Genomic DNA, 23,827 nt, shown 5'->3' with positions numbered 1-23,827 from the left:
ATCTAGATCAATTGAGCCAAAGATGATGAATCATATCACATAGTTCTAGAAAATGCTCCAATTTCAAACACAAAACTTTCTTAATCATCTAGACCCTCCTGACAATGGGAACCATGTCACCAAGTCAGAAATCATTCCAATGTAGGTCGATTCTCATAAAACACTATTGTAGCAGTGATGTTGTTTATGATGTAGAAACTATGCCTGCCCTGTGTGCAACCACTCCATAGTGAAGATGGATGAAGTGTGGGAGAACGTGGATGAAGAGATCGCCAACACAGAGATGCCTGATGAATACAAGGACATGGATGTGGACATTCTGTGTAGGGACTGTCACAAGGTAGATACATGGGGATCTGTAGTGTAGGACGGTTACAAGGTAGATACATGTGGATCTGTAGTGTAGGACGGTTACAAGGTAGATACATGGGGATCTGTAGTGTAGGACGGTTACAAGGTAGATACATGTGGATCTGTAGTGTAGGACGGTCACAAGGTACAGACATGTGGATATGTAGTGTAGGACGGTCAAACGGTAGATACATGTGGATCTGTAGTGTAAGACGGTCACAAGGTAGATACATGTGGATCTGTAGTGTAGGACGGTCACAAGGTAGAGACATGTTGAGACTTCTGTGTAGGGACTGTCACAAGGTAGATACATGTGGATCTGTAGTGTAGGACGGTCACAAGGTACAGACATGTGGTGACTTCTGTGTAGAGACTGTCACAAGGTAGATACATGGGGATCTGTAGTGTAGGACGGTTACAAGGTAGATACATGTGGATCTGTAGTGTAGGACGGTCACAAGGTAGAGACATGTTGAGACTTCTGTGTAGGGACTGTCACAAGGTAGATACATGTTAAGACTTCTGTTTAGGGACTGTCACAAGGTAGATACATGTTGAGACTTCTGTGTAGGACTGTCACAAGGTAGATACATGTAGAGACTTCTGTGTAGGGACTGTCACAAGGTACAGACATGTAGAGACCTCTGTGTAGGGACTGTCACAAGGTACAGACATGTAGAGACTTCTGTGTAGGGACTGTCACAAGGTACAGACATGTAGAGACTTCTGTGTAGGGACTGTCACAAGGTACAGACATGTAGAGACTTCTGTGTAGGGACTGTAACAAGGTAGATACATGTAGAGACTTCTGTGTAGGGACTGTCACAAGGTACAGACATGTAGAGACCTCTGTGTAGGCACTGCCAGAAGGTACAGACATGTAGAGACTTCTGTGTAGGGAGTGTCACAAGGTACAGACTTGTAGAGACTTCTGTGTAGGGACTGTCACAAGGTACAGACATGTTGAGACTTCTGTGTAGGGACTGTCACAAGGTACAGACATGTAGAGACTTCTGTGTAGGGACTGTCACAAGGTACAGACAGGTAGAGACTTCTGTGTAGGGACTGTCACAAGGTAGACACATGTAGAGACCCCTGTGTAGGGACTGTCACAAGGTAGACACATGTTAAGACTTCTGTGTAGGCACTGTCACAAGGTAGACACATGTAGAGACTTCTGTGTAGGGACTGTCACAAGGTACATACATGTTAAGACTTCTGTGTAGAGACTGTCACAAGGTAGATACATGTTAAGACTTCTGTGTAGGGACTGTCACAAGGTACAGACATGTAGAGACCTCTGTGTAGGTAGTGTCACAAGGTACAGACATGTAGAGACTTCTGTGTAGGACGGTCACAAGGTACAGACATGTAGAGACTTCTGTGTAGGGACTGTCACAAGGTACAGACATGTAGAGACTTCTGTGTAGGGACTGTCACAAGGTAGATACATGTAGAGACTTCTGTGTAGGGACTGTCACAAGGTACAGACATGTAGAGACTTCTGTGTAGGGACTGTCACAAGGTACAGACATGTAGAGACTTCTGAGTAGGGACTGTCACAAGGTACAGACATGTAGAGACTTCTGTGTAGGGACTGTCACAAGGTAGATACATGTTAAGACTTCTGTGTAGGGACTGTCACAAGGTACAGACATGTAGAGACTTCTGTGTAGGGACTGTCACAAGGTACAGACATGTAGAGACCTCTGTGTAGGGACTGTCACAAGGTAGATACATGTTAAGACTTCTGTGTAGGGACTGTCACAAGGTAGATACATGTTAAGACTTCTGTGTAGGGACTGTCACAAGGTAGATACATGTTAAGACTTCTGCGTAGGGACTGTCACAAGGTAGATACATGTTAAGACTTCTGTGTAGAGACTGTCACAAGGTAGATACATGTTAAGACTTCTGTGTAGGGACTGTCACAAGGTAGATACATGTTAAGACTTCTGTGTAGGGACTGTCACAAGGTAGATACATGTTAAGACTTCTGTGTAGGGACTGTCACAAGGTAGATACATGTAGAGACTTCTGTGTAGGGACTGTCACAAGGAAGGTACATGTGGATCTGTAGTGTAGGAGGGTCACAAGGTAGAGACATGTTGAGACTTCTGTGTAGGGACTGTCACAAGGTAGATACATTTGGATCTGTAGTGTAGGACGGTCACAAGGTAGAGACATGTTGAGACTTCTGTGTAGGTACTGTCACAAGGTAGATACATGTTGAGACTTCTGTTTAGGGACTGTCACAAGGTAGATACATGTTGAGACTTCTGTGTAGGGACTGTCACAAGGTAGATACATGTTAAGACTTCTGTGTAGGGACTGTCACAAGGTACAGACATGTAGAGACCTCTGTGTAGGGACTGTCACAAGGTACAGACATGTAGAGACCTCTGTGTAGGGACTGTCACAAGGTAGATACATGTTAAGACTTCTGTGTAGGGACTGTCACAAGGTAGATACATGTTAAGACTTCTGTGTAGGGACTGTCACAAGGTAGATACATGTTAAGACTTCTGTGTAGGGACTGTCACAAGGTAGATACATGTTAAGACTTCTGTGTAGAGACTGTCACAAGGTAGATACATGTTAAGACTTCTGTGTAGGGACTGTCACAAGGTAGATACATGTTAAGACTTCTGTGTAGAGACTGTCACAAGGTAGATACATGTTAAGACTTCTGTGTAGGGACTGTCACAAGGTAGATACAAGTTAAGACTTCTGTGTAGGGACTGTCACAAGGTAGATACATGTAGAGACTTCTGTGTAGGGACTGTCACAAGGAAGGGACATGTGGATCTGTAGTGTAGGAGGGTCACAAGGTAGAGACATGTTGAGACTTCTGTGTAGGGACTGTCACAAGGTAGATACATGTTAAGACTTCTGTGTAGAGACTGTCACAAGGTAGATACATGTTAAGACTTCTGTGTAGAGACTGTCACAAGGTAGATACATGTTAAGACTTCTGTGTAGGGACTGTCACAAGGTACAGACATGTAGAGACCTCTGTGTAGGGACTGTCACAAGGTACAGACATGTAGAGACTTCTGTGTAGGGACTGTCACAAGGTACAGACATGTAGAGACTTCTGTGTAGGGACTGTCACAAGGTAGAGACATGTAGAGACCTCTGTGTAGGGACTGTCACAAGGTCCAGACATGTAGAGACCTCTGTGTAGGGACTGTCACAAGGTGCAGACTTGTAGAGACTTCTGTGTAGGGACTGTCACAAGGTACAGACATGTTGAGACTTCTGTGTAGGGACTGTCACAAGGTAGACACATGTTGAGACCTCTGTGTAGGGACTGTCACAAGGTACAGACATGTAGAGACTTCTGTGTAGGGACTGTCACAAGGTACAGACATGTAGAGACTTCTGTGTAGGGACTGTCACAAGGTACAGACAGGTAGAGACCTCTGTGTAGGGACTGTCACAAGGTACAGACATGTAGAGACTTCTGTGTAGGGACTGTCACAAGGTACAGACATGTAGAGACTTCAGTGAAGACTGACATTCACATTGCCTTGCCCATACAAATCCATACTGCTCTGCACCTTCAAGAAATTACCATAATAAGAAGGAATGAGATAAAATATACAGAAAATTACTCATGCACCCTCTTTCCCCTCATTATAAATTCAGGATTTGTATTTTATCTGCACTCATTCTGTTTTGAAACAAATTTATACAGTAACTTCTGTTTGACGAGTAGTTCATGTAGTAGTCATTTTACTTTAACCCCTACTGGCCCGTGAAGACGCCAGGGTGGAATAGGTCTTCAGAAACCCATTCATGCCGTAAAAGGTGACTATGCTTGTCGTAAAAGGCGACTAAAGGGATCGGGGGTCAGGCTCGCTGACTTGGTTGATGCATGTCATCGATCGCAATTGCGTGGATCAATGCTCATGATATTAATCACTGGTTTGTCTGGTCCAGACTCGATTATTTACAGACCGACATCATATAGCTGCAATATTGCTGAGTGCGGCGTTAAACAACAAACCAACCAACCAAATCTAATCCCTATTGTTGTAGAGTTGTCTCCCTTTGAATGAAATCCAAGTGAAAACTAAATCTGTCTGATAAGGTAAAGATTTTAGAAAAATCAGAGTTTATTTTACCAGTTTTGTTCATAATCTTAATGTCTGATATTTCATCTAAACTGTCTCTGCTGCAGGATAGCAATATCAAGTGGCATGTTTTGGGCCTCAAGTGCAGTCACTGCGGGTCGTACAATACGTGTCGCAAATAGAGGCAGTAACCACACTTGCAGGTAGGTGTATTTGTCCTGATAGAAAATTCAGCCTTTAAAGGGTTCCACAGACAATTTCATAATATACTACTAAAAAGAATTCAAAGAACAAAGTACAGCAAAAACATTATGGATAACAACTTCTTAAATTATACTGTGATAGTGACGTTTCAGTATAGATCCTTATACTGTTGACAATGGAATTAGGATCTACAGTAGAATGTTGTCAACTGTATAAGGAACTATACCAAGACATCGCTTTTATAGTAAGATAAAGAAGTTGTTATCCATACAAAATTGTTGTCTACTTTTTCTAAAAGTCGGGACCACCTCTGTGGTCTAGTGGTAGAGTGTCCGCCTGAAGAGCAGAAGGTTCGAGGTGCAATCCCCGGCCGCGTCATACCAAAAGACGTTAAAAGATGGTACTTGTGTTAAATTGGTATCTCAGTGGGCTAGCACTATAAATCAGCACCAGTCCGGACTAGTACAAGCTGACACACACACACACACACACACACACACACACACACACACACACACACACACACACACACACATCGCTATATAAGTGCAATAATCTTGAACGCAATGTTAAACTCCCATTTCACATCACCTTCTAAAAGTCTGCTATGACAGACTAACTGTAGTAGTATGGAAGAAGTGGGTGTTTTTTGGCTTCTCTTATATATGTTCTCCAAGCATGGTAGTACATGGACGTATGTGCAAGTTTAGATTTCTTAAAATGACATCAGCAAACACTATCAACCAGACAAAAACATCAATTTCTACAAATATAGAATACTAAACGAGCTCCCGTGTAATACCAATTTTATGAAACGAGTGAATAGTTGTGGTATCTGACGAGCGAAAGTTTTACACGGGGGCGAGTTGAGTATTTTATTTATTACTTGCCATTTATAACGTTTTTAGAATTATACTGTTGAACGGCTGTATACTGAGTATGAACGGCTGACACCTACACGATCCACGGCATAGTCCAATTGAGTTTAACAGAATAATACTTCAAACACGTCAAAAGTTTAAACGTATTAATTTAATACCATACAACGGTCCACCTTTAGAATTCACAAAATTATCATAGGTCTAAGACTATCGCAACTCACATACTTTAACAGACTAACGACTGTCGTAGCGCTACAATACGATTGCCTTGTGGAACGGGCCTTGCACCTCAAAGTTTTCAATAACGTCACAATACCCGATGACGTAATTTGTGGAATTTTGTTGCAAGATCCATCGGCGAAACAATGCCATGTGACGTCAGCCTAGAAACAAGGTTGCTGGGGTCATCGAGTGTGCATAAGCTCCTCTCAGTGATCTATCAACTCCACACGCAATGTCGTTGAATAAGCCAAGGGATGTTGAGAGCTTTCCATATTTGTTCGTGAAATGTGTTCCGAGAGTACAAAAGCACGCGTTTTGGTATTACACAATGTGTAATACAGCTGTATGTTTATTAAACGGGTGATCTCTTCACGGGCAAGTAATAAACCTCTTTACACATTAATTTCAACATTTGTTTACATTGTTCATTGGGAGATCTATTTATTTATTTTTCAGATGTCAAAGCAGAGAATGCATCACGGAATACATCTACCAATGGCCTAGAACAAGATCATTTCTCGATGATCAGATAGTTATATGAATATGCATTAAGATATAACAAGACAGCCCATTCCTCTAATACTGATATAATGGACACTAACCTAACATGTAATTTTTGTACTTCTGTCAGCGAACCTTAAGCACCTGAAGAATGACAATCGTACCTCACATAACATATAACTTGCTTTGTTTAAATTTAGATTGCCCCGATCATAATCCATGTTCTGTTAGCATGCTTCACTCTGCTCTTTCACATGAAGCCGACACCTCACTCACAAGAAATTCATTATGAATTTGGGTGTGGTATTTGGAAGGTGTAATATTTTTCTGTGTAGTCATGTTCTGGCAGTGTAAACCTCTCATTTGGACTGATCTCATTTGGACAGACAGGTTATAATATGTTTAGGGCTACTAACAATGAATCGGGGCACTGGAATATTATTGTTAAGTTTGTTTCCAGAACATATACCCATCGCTTCCCAGATACATGAAGTCAATAAAACACGACCTTAGATGATGATGATGATGATGATGATGATGTATCTTGAGTATCAGTTGCTGTAGTCTAAGTGCATTAATTTCCAATACAGGGTGACAAATTTCTGCTGATCTGCAGAATTCCAGAGAGCGACGTGAGTTGTGACTGTGTGTATCTAGAACCTGACTGAGACCTTCAGCTCTTCAGCTGATACATTGTTGTTGTTGCCCCTGGATGTGTGTTTTGTCTGCAAATATTTCAAATAATCACCCGTTAATGGTCAGTAGATGCATGAAGAAACAATGAATCACACCTTGTATACAACTGGGGTAGTGGGGTAGCCTAGTGATTAAAACGTTCACTCGTCATGCCAAAGACCCGGGTTCGATTCCCCACATGGGTACAATGTGTGAAGTCCATTGATATTGCTGGGATATTGCTATAAGCAGTGTAAAACCAAACTCACTCACTTGTTTACAAGTGTGTGATACTTCCCCAGCAACCTGTGCATGTATTTTATAGGGGCGACAAGATGGATCGAATGGTTAGACTCAGTGACGTGTTCATAGCGTGTGTTCATACCCCGACTCTGCGGATCGTTGCTCACAATATTGATCACTGTATTGTCTGGTCCTGACTTGACTATTTACAGGCCGCGGTCATATAGCTGGAATATTGCTCAGTGGCGTGTCAAGCAACAAACAAAGAAAGCAAACCTAACCATCAAACCCGATGAAAGTCATAATGTGTGTTTCACCAAAGTGGTAAATATAAATGACCTTTGTCAATTTTGGGCTTTCCAGCCAGATTAGGCATTTACAAGGTGATATAATAAAATACGTTTCCACCAAACTCTCACACTACCATTTAAAACCATATGACAGACCTTCCTAACAGATGGCAAAGCTCTTGCTGGAGTAATCATGGAGCATGGAGAATAGGAACACATTTTGTAACTGTTGAATACAACACTCCATGTATGACTACCAAGCTTAATACACCTGTAGGAGATTGTTTAATCTTCCATGTTTAGAGTTATATCATGGTTATACCTTGATTCTATTCAGTATTGAGGCGACTAATGGGATGGTCAGACTCGCTGATTTGGTTGATGCATGTCATCGATCCCAATTGCTTGGATCGATGCTTATGATATTGATCACTGGATTGTCTGGTCCAGACTCGATTATTTACAGACCGCCGTCATATAGTTGAAATATTGCTGAGTGCTGCGTTAAACAACAAACAAACAAACCAAACAAATGTATCTGATCCTACTCGTCAGTTGTAAATGTATAATTAACAATGACACAATAGGTAATTACTATCCAAAACTCTATTTTTGCGGTCAATTAATTTCTGAACAACATTCCTTTGCTACATGGTTCCTTGAAATTGAGCAATGTTAACATATATATTGACCAACTAGATGTTGCTCGAAGTCAGGGTAGAATTGTTACCTTGTTGCTGTTTCAGTTATGTTTATATTGTTATATTGACTGTGAATATTCAAAAATGATTGTTAATCTTTTACATGTACTTCCAGTTCAGAAATTAAGTTTGTTTTGTGAACATGATATTATGTTTCTTTGAACTTGTTATCAACCTCTTTCATATGGACTGTCAAATGTGTGACTGTGTCAACTTGGCAACGAGAACACTGGACATATGTTTAAAGGCAAGATTGTCTGGTCCAGACTTGATTATTTGAAGGCTGCCGTCATATAGCTGGAACATTGCTGAGTGCAGCTTAAACAACAAACCAACCAACCATTTACCTGATGAATTGTAAGAGCTAGTTACAATTCTAACGGACAGTACAAGATAGCTCCAGTTGATGCTAACATAGAGAATGTGGACAAATACCCATACAAATTGTAAATAATCTGAATCGTTTCATCTTTACTGTTTGTTCAAACTAAATCAGTTACTCTGACAACTACAGATATATAGAGGAACAATAAAAAAATGTAAGTGAGTCTTTATGCCAGTAAGTTGAATTTACACTATGGGGTTATAGATAGTGCCTAGTTGCCATGGTTGCCAGTGATGATGTCGGATGAAGCAGGAGCTAGTTCTGTTTTGTTAGGATACAAGATTTTTATATGTTTTTCATATAATAATGCTTCTATGTTATTCAGGTACTATACAAAGCTTTGCCTTGACAACAGCTACAGTGAAGCCTCAATCCTATCTATTTACAGCAATATTACGCCACACCCATTATTTATTAGTCGGGAAGTATGTTAATCGCAAGTTTTTTCTCTAGAATTAAGGAGGTTTCACAGTATACAGATTATACAGCAGCAAGCTATTTGATTGGCTAGCCAAGCAATTGTTTTTGCCATGAACCGGAACACAATTATGCCACGCCCAATAACAGACTACTGCTTCCTGATTGGCTGACACTAGAATGGAAGAGGCTTGTTTTTCATTATTGCACAGAACGATGTCACTGAGGTTGTTGTCTAAAGTTGTTTGTTTGTTAATCATTAAATAAGCTGCCTGTGAAATTAATTTTATTGACATGTATATTAATAAGTATTGATTTCAGTGTTTTTTGGGCATTTATAGTGTTATGAACATAGAAACCAATGAAGGTCTTCGTGAATTTACACAGTATGCACAACATTTTTTTTACGTGTATGCCTCCATAAACACAAAAACAATTTGAAGTCAATTCTTTATCAAACACAACTTTTCTTGTCTGCTAACTGCAATATTTGATGTTTATCATTAGAGCTGTTAAACATGGCACTAATTACAATGCCTAGACATCGACAGCCTTGATTATCCTGGGTATTATATCTCCATTCTGCTACAAGTACCCTGGACCCAATCGCCACCCTTGTTTTTCTTTGAGCCCGATTCAAATTACAAGTCTGTTTGTTTAACGCCGCACTCAGCAATATTCCAGCTATATGACGGTCTGTAAATAATTGAATATGGACCAGACAGTCCAGTGATTGACATCATGAGCATCGATGTATACAATTGGGATACGATGACATGCATCAACCAAGTCAGTGAGCCTGACCACCCGATCCCGTTTGTCGCCTCCTAGGACAAGCATGGGTTGCTGAACTATTCTTATCCAGAATCTTCTCAGGACCAGTGATAAGAGTGATGGTGGTGTCACTTCTGAAATGAGGATTTTGTGGCAATTGTGTCCAGTGTATTTATCATGATTGAATTGGGCACGGGTGGCCCAGTCGTCGAAGGTGCCGCGATTCGCTGTGCAGAGTTGCGTCCCTTGGGCACGTCAGAAACCTATGATTGCGGTTAGAATTCCCAGTTCGCCCTGATTATGTTTCTGGGTTTGTCAGCACCATAACCGTGCTCATGGGTTTCACCTAAGTTATAAACGTCTGAGACCTGCATCACATCGGGCTTTCCATTTTTCCATTAAGCTGACACACCGCGATATAACTGGAATACTGTTAAAAGCGCCGTTAAACCCAACTCACTCACTCACTCACTATCATGATTGAACGGGGAAATACCCTGGATGATCCAGGACAACATGGAACAAGGTTCCTCTGTGTACCCCGACTCCCTCACTTGACGCCTTGACTATGTATCAAGTGATGTGGAGATGTATGTTTCTATTTTAAGTTAATGTACAACTTTGCTGCAAACACAACATTAACTAACATTATCTTTGATCTTGTTCTTACCTGAATTTTGAGAATCACATGACTAAAATCTCTTCTCATTTACTTTGAAGGTTTTCAGGTATTGATACAGTTATGTGATCGCGCTTTCATTTTTTATGAATAAATGTATTATAACTTATATCTAGATTTTCACCATGAAAGAACATTGAAAAACATTTTCTGTGAAAAAAACAAATCCTTGATGTAACATCTTTTTATTTGAAATGTTTCATTGACGTATATTTTTCTATATCTTTAAAAAAACATCTGATCTTGACCTGAAATAATACTTTCACACTCTTAATGATCCTGCAGGCTTACATATTTTGCCTGGGTTTAAGGATACATACTTCACAGGGACGGATGGACCAATTTGCTTCATGCACAATAATTCACTGTGCAAATTAATGTCCATTAGGCATGTTATCAGTGCCAACATCCTATGATGGTTCGAATCCCAGCATCAACCAGATTATGATTCATAGTTTGTCATTTCCGCTTTCGTGAGTTTCAACAAATTGGTTTGCATTTTCCTCTCACATTGAGCAGACACATGATATTAGTAATGTATTATTTGGGATAACACTTCCTTCGTAAGGTACAGATTCTAGTACTTTTTGGGGGGGTCGAGTCCCATCCGAGATTCGAACCCACACTGCCAGAGTGAGGCACCTAATCCCCAGCACAATCTAACCCACTCATCCACCGAATGGAAGCCTCGGAGGCCGAGTGGAAGCCTCGGAGGCCGAGTGGGTTTGATGGCTGACTTTGAGTGCTGGTATGCAGGGGATTAGGTACTAGAATCTGTACTTTACTAAGAAAGTGTTATCCCAAATATAACATTTGATCCAAATGACCACTTTCTAAATGTCATTGTGTGTTGACATCATGGTATGATACGATGGTACGATATTAAACCTATCTAAATCAACCACCTACTATTGTTAATTCAGAATATGTGATTTCAGTCTACCTCCTATGTACAATCATCATTAACATGGTCCAATAGACAGAGTAAGGTCTCCTCAACCTTTGAGTCATATATTCATATTTAATGAATATGAGCTGTATATCCGTAGAATATGTCCATTACTGCACCTGCTACACAATATTAGTTTCCAATGCCTCTGTACACATATACATGTACCTTATAATGAATAAAATTCTGTGATTTCTTCTTTAGTATGTTTTTATTTTTGCGTAAAGCATAACATATCCGGTCATAGTTTGTTTGTTTGTTTGTTGGATAACACCACACTTAGCAGTATTCCAGATACATGAGTGAGTCAGTATGGTTTTACGCTACTTTTAGCAATATTCCAGCAATATCGCAGAGGGGACACCACAAATGGGCTTCACATTGTACCCTTGTCGAGAATCGAACCTGGGTCTTCAGGGTGACGAGCAAACGCTTTAACCACTGGGCTACCCGACAGCCCATGCAGCTATATTAAGGCGGTCTGCAAATAATGGACCAGATCAATGCTCATGATGTCAATCACTGGATTGTCTTGTCCAGACTCGATTATTTACAGACCACTGTCATACAGCTGGAATATTTCTGAGTACAGCGTTAGACAACAAACACTGGATTGTCTGGTCCAGACTCAATTGCTGAGTTGTGCGTTAAACAACAAACGAATATTGTATTAAAATAAATTGTAATGACACAAAAAAGACAAACTATATATTTCTCATTCACTCGAACATCTTTTATTTCGAAAAGACGCCATGAAAAGCATTCATTAATTTCAAAATGATTTTCAGCAAGGGAAGTATTTTATGTTTTGATATGTTTTTGTTATGAACACATTGCACCAGGCATACGCCAGGTATTCATATATATTATTCAAACTTCCGTTTGGACTTTGTAAGGAATCCAAGCACATTTATCATTGTAATATCGGGAACTGCCCTTGCTGATAATCAATTATCAGTTCATTGAAAATAGAATATTAAGCTGGGCCATGAAACCTAACTCCATAATGAAATCTTTTAGAAACGCAAAACTTCGCCTTAATTTTGACCCTAGATCTGTTACCTAAGTCAATCCTTTGCTCTGTTCGCTGATGAAAGGAAAGACGTTAATATTTTTATGTTACGTATATATAAGTGCATTAAGTGTATATCAAGTACTGTACATCAGTATGAAAAAAATAGAGGGTGTCAGTACAGTACTATGCCCCATTGTGTAAGAAGTAAGTTTACTAGATAAAATCCCCACCGACCAATGGTTTGAAACTTAAACAGTGGCGAGAAATGAATAAGTAATGAATTTCAGTTCAGGTTACAAAGTAAATTATTTTATAAATATCACATTGCATCAATCACATGCCCAGCAGAATACACTACTCTCCTGATGCAAACTCACTCTCCCTGACAAGTCTTGTTTGAGTTTAATATTTTCAAATCAAACAATTACCTTTTTCCAAAATTCAAATCTTCTTCTGAGAAGACTTGTTTCAATTATTATCATTTAAACGAACGCGCAATCGTAACATATGTAACCAACTCCCTTTGTTTTATTCGAAATAAGGTTCCATATGTTAGTAGAACTTTTGCCATAAAGTAGAAGGGAACCTTGCAATCGAAAGATAAGGGTGAGGTAAGGTGTCGTGTTCTCAGATATAAGTAATACAAAGGCTTCTCGAAAAGACATAAGCTGTTAATAGTCCTATGTCGCAAGGTGTCCCTTCCCCATCGGCAGGCAGTTACTACTTGGCGCCAAGCCATTGATACTGGCCATCGTCATATACGGTGTTGTAAGTCTTAATCGAGTGCATCTCGGAATTCGGTACATACATCATTTTATGTTGATTCCCGTTCTACAATTTACATTGACATTTCTGTGTCACGTCTTAAATTGTATTTGAAGACACAATGCTTATCAGTTTAGGAAGATGCCGCAAACTGCATTACCTGACTTTGAACAGATCCGCGAACAGACCCTGTGAATTGTAGTTTTAGACATACTTCTGGTTGCTGACTACATTTTGAGATAAGTCTGTAGGTGATGGGATTGTAAGGTTCTACAAGAACCGACACAATTGACCTTACGTCGTTTACAGGAACATTATGTGTACAGCGAAGGTATAGGCGAGTTATGTGCCACCATTGTGTAACACTCATACTCGCAACCAAAGCTAGGACAGTTAATGGTACACTGTTTCATGTAAAGCTTCTACATCACAGCTCGATGCATGTATCAGCTACAACAGGCTAAAGCTGGTGTACCAAAGTGCAATGCTGCAACTGTAAAACAGTGCAACGATACCACAGCACAATGATGCAACGATATCAAAGCACAATGTTGCAACACTAAGCACAGCGCAACGATATCAAAGCACAATGTTGCAACACTAAGCACAGCGCAACGATATCAAAGCATAATGTTTCAATAATAAGAACAGTGCAACGATATTAAAGCACAATGCTAGAGCACTAAGCACAGTGCAACAATACTGCAGCACAATGCTGCAACATCAAGCACAGTGCAACGATACCAAAGCACAATACTGTAACACCAAGCACACTGCAGCGATACCAAAGCACAATGGTGCAATAGTAAGCACAGTGCTGCGATACCACAGCAACTATATTACTACCTTCAAAGAATCATGTCAGAATGATTTTGCTTCACCAGACGGCCAGTTTGAATGTAAACTTTATAACAGCTAACCTCAAAAACCAATTATACTCAGAACCAACATAAGCATTAACCAGAATTAGCACCGTAAGTACGAGCGTGATGAAAAGTTTGGAATGTCTGGCACGATGACTGGGTAAACACAGCACTGCTTCACAAGACGCATTGGCCTGTCTGTGTCTATGCTGATTGCCTGGGGACGAAACTGATCTTGGCTGGCCGGTCTGGGGTCATCACAGTGTTGAGAACAGGCTCCAGGTCCTCGTGGTGATACTCAAGCTTGAAGTTCTGGACGATCTGAAGTGTAATGATGGTTGATGAAATGTAACGAAAAACGCCTTGCTTTACACGATGTCAATCTGATACGGTAAGTAAACTTCTAGTGATGACCATTTCTGGCTTGCTGGATTTAGATTGAGATACACGTAACTGGCTAATCATAACACTAGCCTTCAGTTTTTATACGTTTTCTGTATCTGATCCGACTCGTGAAGACCCGGGGTAGAATAGGTCTTCAGCAACCCATGCTTGCCGTAAAAAGGCGACTAAGCTTGACGTGAGAGGCGTCTAACGGGATCGGGTGGTCAGGCTCGCTGACTTGGTTGATGCATGTCATCGTATTCCAATTGCGTGGCTCGATGCTCATGATGTCAGTCACTGGAATGTCTGGTCCAGACTCGATTATTTACAGACCGCCGTCATATAGCTGGAATATTGCTGAGTGCGGCGTTAAACAACAAACGAACAAACATTTCTGCGAAAATCTACCTTTGCATTATACCAGGAACACCTTTTGGGAGCTGATTACCAATAGAACCTCACCTGGTGTCATTGTTATTATTGATATTTGCATGTGTGTTTCAGAGAAATTAACACATGCACATATGCATACCATAGAACAAAGTGCCATACTTTCCCACAATCAATGAAGAGCTTTGATTTGCAAGGGCCCGAAAGTTCGATAAGGAAAACCTTTGGGACCGGCGTTCCTCAAACTGACCCTACCCAAGTCAGCAACGACAGAACCTAGTATACATTGTCCTGGCTTTTGGGGGTTCCTTCCATCCATCCTATTGCCTACGATTTTGAATTGTCCTTTTATTCTCCTTTGCTGAACCTAATCAATTAAGATGTCGACAAACCATATTGTTGTCAACCTACCTTTGCTAGTGCTAAATGAACCTCCTGCTCGGCGAATCTACGTCCAATGCACATGCGAGCGCCATGGCCCCAGATCAGGTTAGATAGAGCTTTCTGTTTGTTGTCTGTGTTGCCACGCAACCATCTTTCAGGTTGAAATTTCTCTGGTTCTGAGTAGAGTTCTGGGTTACGAAACATCCCGAAGAGATTGGCCTGCACATGTGTCTGTAAAATGATTCATTGTAATAATAATTATACATATGTCATGCGTATTTATACCAAACACGAGCATTTCATGTGTGACAGTGTGGCTTTGTTTGTTTAATACTGAAATGAAAACTTTAAGTCTATGTTAATGTGGAAGGCTGGAAGCATTATAAATGACTCAGCTGGGTTACAACACGGCGTTGTTTGATGAAACCAACGATCACGGGTATGGTGCTGGCAAACCTAGTAACCTAATCAGGGCGAATCGGGATTCGAACCCAATATATCTAGGTGTCTGGCACAAGTAAGGAACATAACTTTGTACTGCGAATTGCGACGCCTTTTAAGACTGTGCCACCAGTCCCCTCCCCCCAGCCTCGTCCCCTTTAAACTTTTGAGTCTCCATGTTACTTACCCCAGCAGGGATCTCGAAACCTCCGACTTCCATCTTGTCTGGCAAGATTCGGCTTGTTGCAAATGTGATTGGATATAATCTAAAATAATAACATGCGATATTGAAATACTGAACTATGTCTAAATGAAAATAAACTGCCGGGGAAAAGAAAGTAAACACTAACCAATTTGACCAATAAATTGCAAACGTTAGCAAAACGTTACTAGGCTGAATACAGTTGCCGTAACACTGCAAACGTAGGTCCAACTATGATATCCCTTTATTTACATCACCACTTAATAACCATGTCTTGTTGGTTTCATTTGTAGCCACCATCAAACATGGATGTATATTTTCTATTGCCCGACAGTTTGGTATCATGCACGAGTAAATTGTTAGCAAAATAAACATTGTGTTGTGTTATAGCAATGATGAAATTGAAGCTTCAAACAGTTTTGGTCTACTGACGGGTTGTAATTCACACCCTACGTAACGTTCTGATTGGGATCTCTGTGTGAAATTCGCACGATGTTTCAATCAGCTTATTACTGACGCAGCTCTACTGGCTAGCCATTGTGTGATTCCGCCGACATCCAACAAAGGCATTCAACTCCCACACCTGGGAGAATATAGACTCCCGGCCCAATCTAAGAGCTCACGGTAAGCATGTAAGCATGTGACAAATAGTGTCTCATCCTCCCGTACTGCAACCTACCTGAGTGAGTGAGTTTGGTTTTACGCCGCTTTTAGCAATATTCCAGCAATATCACGGCGGGGGACACCAGAAATGGGCTTCACACATTGTACCCATGTCGGGAATCGAACCCGGGTCTTCGTCATGACGTGCGAACGCTTTAACCACAAGGCTACCCGACCGCCCCTCAACCTACCTGAACGTCTCCTTGAGCACGGCCTTTACGTATGGCAGTTGTGCCAGCTTCTGGGGTGTTATTTCAGCGTTGTGGGACAGCACCTTATTGATCTCTGAGTGCAGCTTCTCTTGCACTTCAGGGTTCTTGGCCAGGCTGTACAAGCACCATACAGTAGCATTCGACGTCTGTAATGAGAAACATAATATATATGTATGTGCGTTTGTTATATGTCACTGTGTCATTCTGTGTGTGTTTGTTTATTTGTTTGTTGTTTAACGCCGCACTGAGAAATATTCCAGCTATGTGACGGCGGTCTGAAAATAATGGAGTCTGGACCAGACAATCCAGTGATTGACATCATGAGCATCGATCCACGCAATGGGATACGGCCAAGCAAGGTATATACGGTATAAGGCTAGGGCCAAGGTATATACGGTATAAGGCTAGGGCCAAGGTATACACGGTATAAGGCTAGGGCCAAGGTATACACGGTATAAGGCCAGGGCCTATGTATATACGGTATAAGACTAGGGCCAAGGTATATACGGTATAAGACTAGGGCCAAGGTATATACGGTATAAGACTAGGGCCAAGGTATATACGGTATAAGGCTAGGGCCAAGGTATATATGGTATAACGTTAGGGCCAAGGTATACTAGTATACGGTATAAGGCTAGGGCCAAGGTATATACGGTATAAGGCAAAGGGCCAAGGTATATACGGTATACGGTTAGGGCCAAGGTATATACGGTATAAGACTAGGGCCAAGGTATATACGGTATAAGACTAGGGCCAAGGTATATACGGTATAAGACTAGGGCCAAGGTATATACGGTATAAGGCTAGGGCCAAGGTATATATGGTATAACGTTAGGGCCAAGGTATACTAGTATACGGTATAAGGCTAGGGCCAAGGTATATACGGTATAAGGCAAAGGGCCAAGGTATATACGGTATACGGTTAGGGCCAAGGTATATACGGTATAAGGCTAGGGCCAAGGTATATACGGTATAAGACTAGGGCCAAGGTATACTAGTATACGGCATAGGGCTAGGGCCAAGGTATATACGGTATAAGGCTAGGGCCAAGGTATATACGGTATAAGGCTAGGGCCAAGGTATATACGGTATAAGGCTAGGGCCAAGGTATATACGGTATAAGGCCAGGGCCAAGGTATATTTGGTATAACGTTAGGGCCAAGGTATACTAGTATACGGTATAAGGCCAGGGCCATGTTTCCAAGTTGAAGTATAGGTAGATTATCCATTTGCTTTGTGTTCCATCCAAGGTATACTAGTATACGGTATAAGGCCAGGGCCATGGTTCCAAGTTGAAGTATAGTTACATTAATCATTTGCTTTGTGTTCCAACCTTATAATAAAACTGATACATTGTGACTAGTATATTTATCAGTCTTTGATTTCATACAGGTGTTTTGGATTCTTTCAATGAAAATGTTTACGACAAACCATCTTGATGTATGTGTACTATCCTGTAAGACCCTTACCGTTTCCACGGCACCCATCATGAGATCAACTGCTGTTTCTGCGGCCTCTTCAGGGGACAAGGACTCCTGGGATAGGAGGTAGGTGAGGAAGGCGCCCTTCTCTTGGCCGTTCTCATCTGCCATGGAGCTCTGTAAGGCTTTCACTTTCTGGAAAATAGACACAAATAAAGTAAGAAACTGCAACTGAGCGCTTGGTGCTAAAATTGCTACTGCCCTTCATTTCAGTGTATGCTGGAATTCAAAATTGCGATGGCATTTGTGTCATACATTCTGCTATTACATACTTGACTACTTCTACTCGTATGATACCAGCTTATAACCACTGAAAAACCAACGCTAACAGGACTTAATAGGATGTCTTTATTCCATTGAAGCCTTGGTCATTTATATTAAACCATGCCTGAGGAATTTGACTCTTCAGTGTCATGAATAAAGACTGACTGATTGGCTGAGCGAGAGGGTTTAACACCACTCCGAAAAGAATTTCATTTATAGTGTTTGTGAAATGTGGAAGGAAAATCCTGAAGTAACACAGGCCGTCAACGTCTACAATTGTAGTGAAACCCACGAGATGGTGCTCCAGACCTAGAGTCGTGATCGGGGAGAATCTGGGATTCGAACCCATTATTAACATATCCTGTCAGAACGCAACTCAGCACGTCGAGCGGCGTCACCATGGACACCTCTTATAACTTTGTTCGTGTGATTATTCGGCTTGATTGTTTGTTTGTTTGTTTGTTGTTCAACGCCGCACCCAGCATTACTTCAGCTATATGAGGGCGGTCTGTAAATAATCGAGTCTGGACCAGACAATCCAGTGATTGAAATCATGAGCATCGATCGACGCAATTGAGATCGATGGCATGCATCAACCAAGTCAGAGAGCCTGACCACCCGAACCCGTTGGTCACCTCTCACGACAAGCATAGTCGCCTTTTACGGCAAACTTCGGATGCTGAAGACTTATTCTACCCCGGATCTCCACGGGTGGATTATAGGGTACAAACGTTTAAAACAAGCAACGCTGGAACCGACGAAGACACATAACTACCTTATCTACGAAGTATCTGCCACATTCTAAGACGTTATCGGAATATGCTTCATACTGCTTCCACAGCTTGGTAGGGAAGACCTTGTATATGGGGAGATTGTACATGAGGGGCTGCATCAGCTTGAACAAGCCCTGCAGGTTGTCGATGAAGGACTTGACTTCAGGATGGGGTTGACTGCTGAGGCAGCCGATGCGTTCCTCAAACAGGAAGGTGCCGATTGCTGTAATAGGAAGCACCCTGTTCATTAACACTGAAACCGTTTGTCGCTTATTTAATATATTAGTATATGTATTCATGTATTCATGTTATACAAAGACGGGTTTTGTATTACTAAGTGAAATAAAAAATTCCCATTTGATGTGAAAATGTCCCCATTCCTTAAAAGATACTGCACTTCAATAAAGTTTTAATATGAATCATTTGACTCTGCTGAAATATGCACTGTGAAATACATGTACGTATTTTTCAGATATTTATTAGTTATGACACCAGGAACAATATACACTACGTATATGGCGAGTACGTTAAAACATCACACATTATTGATAAGATTTCCACTAGGTTCGTATGTCATTAATTGTAACCTTGACCTTTGCTTCATGTTAGAGTAGAAGATGTAATGTTCCGAACTGACTCCAACCCATCTGCATTGTTCTGTACCATTTCATCGGAAACTTACATTCCATTGCCCACTTGAATAGTTCCTTCTCAAGTTCTGGGACCTCCTTGGATGTGGCGTCGCTGGCTTCCCTTAGCCTTGCAACGAAGTCATCCCCAACCTCGTTCATTGGCTGACAGAAGTCTGTCACCTCCTTCAGTTTCAGCATCTTCTTGCTGACCACTCTTCGATACCTGTGCCACTCCGCGCCTTGTCTGAAGGTGAAGGTCAGGTTATTATTGTATTGTCATGAGTAAAAACTAAATTATGCATAAAAAGTTTATTTCTGAGACTTTCTATCCTACATTGCATGGCTATTTTGTTTTGGTTTTTTGTCTGCTTGTTGATTAACGCCGCACTCAGCGATCTTCCATCAGTATGACGGCGGTCTGAAAATAGTCGAGTCTAGACCAGACAATCCAGTGATTGATATAATGAGCATCGACACAGAATTGAGATACGATGACATAACATGAACCAAGTCACAGAACATGACGAGCGTATCCATGTCGCCGCTTACGACAAGCATAGGGTGATGAGAACCTATATTCTATTCAGGAATCCCAACGGGTAGGAATATGGGTGATGCATTTCCATTGATCTGTAAATCTGTAACAACACAACCATCTTCCCCAGGCAAGGGTGGTAACTGACTATAAAAGTCCAGTTAACGCCCTTGCCTCGAGAAGATGCAACACAACCGATATCCTACACTGTGTATGGTCTCTAGCATCATAAACACAAATGCGTATAAATAATATATAGAAGCATCTATTAATGTTTATCAAAGGACATCAGTCCCGGCTTCCCTTTTTTCTGGGAACATTTTACGGGGCAAACTGAGATGATAATAATGGCACTTACGAATTGACGAGTCCAAGGCCGATGCCTTTCTGTGTTCTGTAGTGTGCCATGGGCTCCATCTCACGGCGAATGGGCGTCTTGCCCTCTGACCTGATAACCTTCTGGTATACATCCGGATCACTGATCACCACGTTCGTGATTGGTCCGAATTTCTCCTTGTAGATAGGTCCAAATTCGAGAGATCGTTGTCTGTAGGCCTGAATATGAATGAGTATACAACTGTTATACAGTTCAAAAGTGATGATCTGAGCTTGGGTCGATAGGCATTCCTGGCATGTTAGATTCAAGTCGTCCAAATCTCACTTTGTTTTTCTTCTAACTCAAAATTTCTACAATTACTATTTACCCTAACTACATCGAGACACTTTCAAGCGTGGTCCTGTTAACAATATCTAGACTTCTTATGGACACCAGGTCCTAAACTAAGTCCCTTTTTAAAGAACGACAGTTGTTCCAAGACATGATACATGTTTATACAAACAGAATTAACGCAAAAAAGTAAAACTAATGATGTTAGCGTCATAAGTATAAAACGTAAAGGAGAATTTGATAAAAGCCTATGATACCTGTGATGAGATCATATTATCTCTGGAGCGATCACATACGTTCTGGTACATGTTCACGTACACATAACAAGGTATCCTTTGCTTACCTCAAACATTTTGTCAAAACGGAGGCCATCTTTCTTGAAGTAGTCAAATATTGTTCCGAAGAACGGTAAGCCCTTGGGGCCTGGGATTGCCTCAAAGGGTTGTGGCTCATATTCCTGTGTTTGTGGTTGTACTGCGTCGTTCGATATTGGGGCTTTCATCAAACTCTCTAGGGAGTCCATCGTGCGACGTAGGGGGCACTGTAATTATGGGAAGGAGCTTTTATTTTCAGAATGAATTCTAACAGAAACAAATTATGGGTGAATATTTCCAATGTGTGTTCAGCCATGTCAATGAATAAACTTAAATGTAATGCAGCATGAGGATACACGGTCTGGCCTACACTTACTCCATCTTATATTTCACAAGTGGGGATGGATAATCAAGGATCTTCAACGTGAATAATCTGAAATTCGAACTCACTACCCGTAGATCCTGCCTATGGTCGCATTCATACTTCTGTATTGCAATAGGACTGTATGTTATTAAAACCTGTGCGTCATAAAGGATTTATCTAACATGATTTCAATGTTTTTGCACTGAACAACCCATTGTCCTTCGTTCTGCGAGTTGACGTTTCAATAAATGATGATGATATTAAGTATCACATCAGATCCAAATAATGACTAGGTAATGCTAATACGAAAGTAGACACGCCAATTCTATCTTGAATTTAATAGGATCGATAAATTCCTCCTCCACAAAATACACAAATACAACTTATGCAATGATTCATAACATATGCTCCTGATATGGTTTGGATCGCACAATGGACTCTGCTTTTAGTAGAGATTTTTTTATCATTATGGAAAAAAATGTCGCTTTTATTGACAGGTCGTCAGGCAGATTGATATAGGTAGAAATGCAAACGACAAAACCATTTCAATAATAACTGGATAAAAGCCACAAAAAATATTTCATCCAATGCTTTCGAGGACTTCCGTCTATTTTGACTACTCTTGAATGAGACGATCGGCACGTTACCACAAAGAGACATAAGTTCGATGTAAGGTATCAGTACCTGTTGTTCTAAACTTAAACCCTCGACATTCAGTACTGTGGCGCTCTGTTCAGCACGTGCAGACGTGGAGACGACCCGCTTGGCAGCAGACGATTCTTTCAAAAGTTTCAGCATGTATCTCCCTGGTGTTAGGCCGCTCATCTTTGGTTCTGGAAGAAGCAGACGACAACTGGAGAGGCTGATCCCAGCAGGTGGGATAATACGTGATGTTGATTATGTTATTGTCCACATGGTGTTAAGAAAGGCGATTAAATAAATATCCTTACGAGGCACTTTTGACATAATAAGTTTACGCGTCCTACAGTATAATAATTCAGACACTGTTCAACTGCGTAAGGTTATATTGTCACTACAGTACAGACGTGATAGATTTTAAAAAACATACTTTTGTGTACAGTTACTTTGTACATTATTTGGTGGACATTTGTATTCGGAAAGGGCCTCCGGTCCTACTTTACATGAAACCTCGGACAATATTTGGATGTTACCGAATCAAAATATATGTCTGTATTAGAATTCACATGTTTTATGATATATATGTAGCATCAATAGAAAGGAGATACATTTCATTATAACTTTAAAACTGAAGTATATTGTATATGCTGCATATACCTTTTGTAATTATAGACAAAATATACTTTTATGATTGTGAAATAAGTCGAATTATTTATAAACCCTCTTGTTTTATAAACAGCTGAACTAAAATTTGTTTTGGAGAATTATTCCTTTTTCAATAAAATATGTTTTATCCAAAAGATATCAAATACATGCTTTATTATTTTACTGTACAGATCACAATTCGATTGTACTAATCTTATTATCAAAAAGAAAACAATAACACTAAAGTCTAAATCTATTATTGCTATAAAGTTCATATAGAATTAAGACTCACCTTAAGTTTCTTGCTGAAGTTTCGTTACTAAATTTTGATGTTTTCTTTCAAAACAATTGGCCGTTACTTTCTGTTCTTGTTACAAAACTTCGGCCAAGGCGGGTCCTCTCGGGTCTACACGTCGTTGAGCCCAACTGAGCATCGAGGCCACTGTCACCAGCTCCTTTATACGCCAGCCTTCGATGGCTTATCCTCCCACACGGGGGCGGGATGAACGTCACAGCGGCCAGTTTGATTACCTCACTCATGTGATCACACCTTTTGCCAGGGTAGGCACGAGGCCATATGTCACGTGGGGCCCACTAATGACGCCGCTGGAGCATTTCGATCGTGACAAATCGCCGATGTTGTGAGGATTGCCATACACATTTTTTTATCACATCGATTAACACTGATTTCTGGATTAACTTTTATCTATAATTTTCTTTATTCACAGAAAAATATTCTTTGTCGGGAAGAATGGAATTACGAGAATTTGGTTTGTTCGATGCATGTGCTGATGATAACGGTGTTAATGATAATAAGGCCCTTATCTTCACATTATCGTTGAC

At 40.7% G+C, this 23,827-nt stretch overlaps 2 protein-coding genes across 3 annotated transcripts in view; one reads left to right on the top strand and one right to left on the bottom strand.

Moving 5' to 3' along the window:
• Positions 1–11,547, top strand: part of LOC124141968 (RING finger and CHY zinc finger domain-containing protein 1-like) — a 52,699-nt gene extending 41,152 nt beyond the window's left edge. For both annotated transcript variants that reach the window (XM_046510189.2, XM_046510179.2), the window contains exons 7-9: positions 196–340; positions 4,538–4,633; positions 6,194–11,547. In XM_046510189.2, coding sequence (XP_046366145.1) covers positions 196–340; positions 4,538–4,612 — 220 coding nt within the window. In that variant the 3' untranslated portion in view covers positions 4,613–4,633; positions 6,194–11,547. The remainder of the gene's footprint in view (positions 1–195; positions 341–4,537; positions 4,634–6,193) is intronic.
• Positions 11,548–11,968: 421 nt separating this feature from the next.
• LOC124141961 (cytochrome P450 10-like) lies at positions 11,969–23,399 on the bottom strand. Its single transcript, XM_046510168.2, has 11 exons — positions 23,277–23,399; positions 22,385–22,533; positions 21,366–21,563; positions 20,714–20,910; positions 19,871–20,064; positions 19,191–19,411; positions 18,140–18,286; positions 16,650–16,816; positions 15,781–15,859; positions 15,180–15,383; positions 11,969–14,315 (listed from the first exon to the last, which is right to left on the bottom strand). The coding sequence occupies exons 2-11, from the start codon at positions 22,523–22,525 to the stop codon at positions 14,199–14,201; spliced, it is 1,665 nt and encodes a 554-aa protein (XP_046366124.2). The 5' UTR covers positions 22,526–22,533; positions 23,277–23,399; the 3' UTR covers positions 11,969–14,198.
• Positions 23,400–23,827: the final 428 nt, after the last annotated feature.

This window comes from Haliotis rufescens, unplaced genomic scaffold, assembly GCF_023055435.1.
Source record: "Haliotis rufescens isolate VD_foot unplaced genomic scaffold, xgHalRufe1.0.p SCAF_2, whole genome shotgun sequence".
Lineage (NCBI taxonomy): Eukaryota > Metazoa > Mollusca > Gastropoda > Lepetellida > Haliotidae > Haliotis > Haliotis rufescens.
This window is presented reverse-complemented; position numbering and strand designations above follow the sequence as displayed.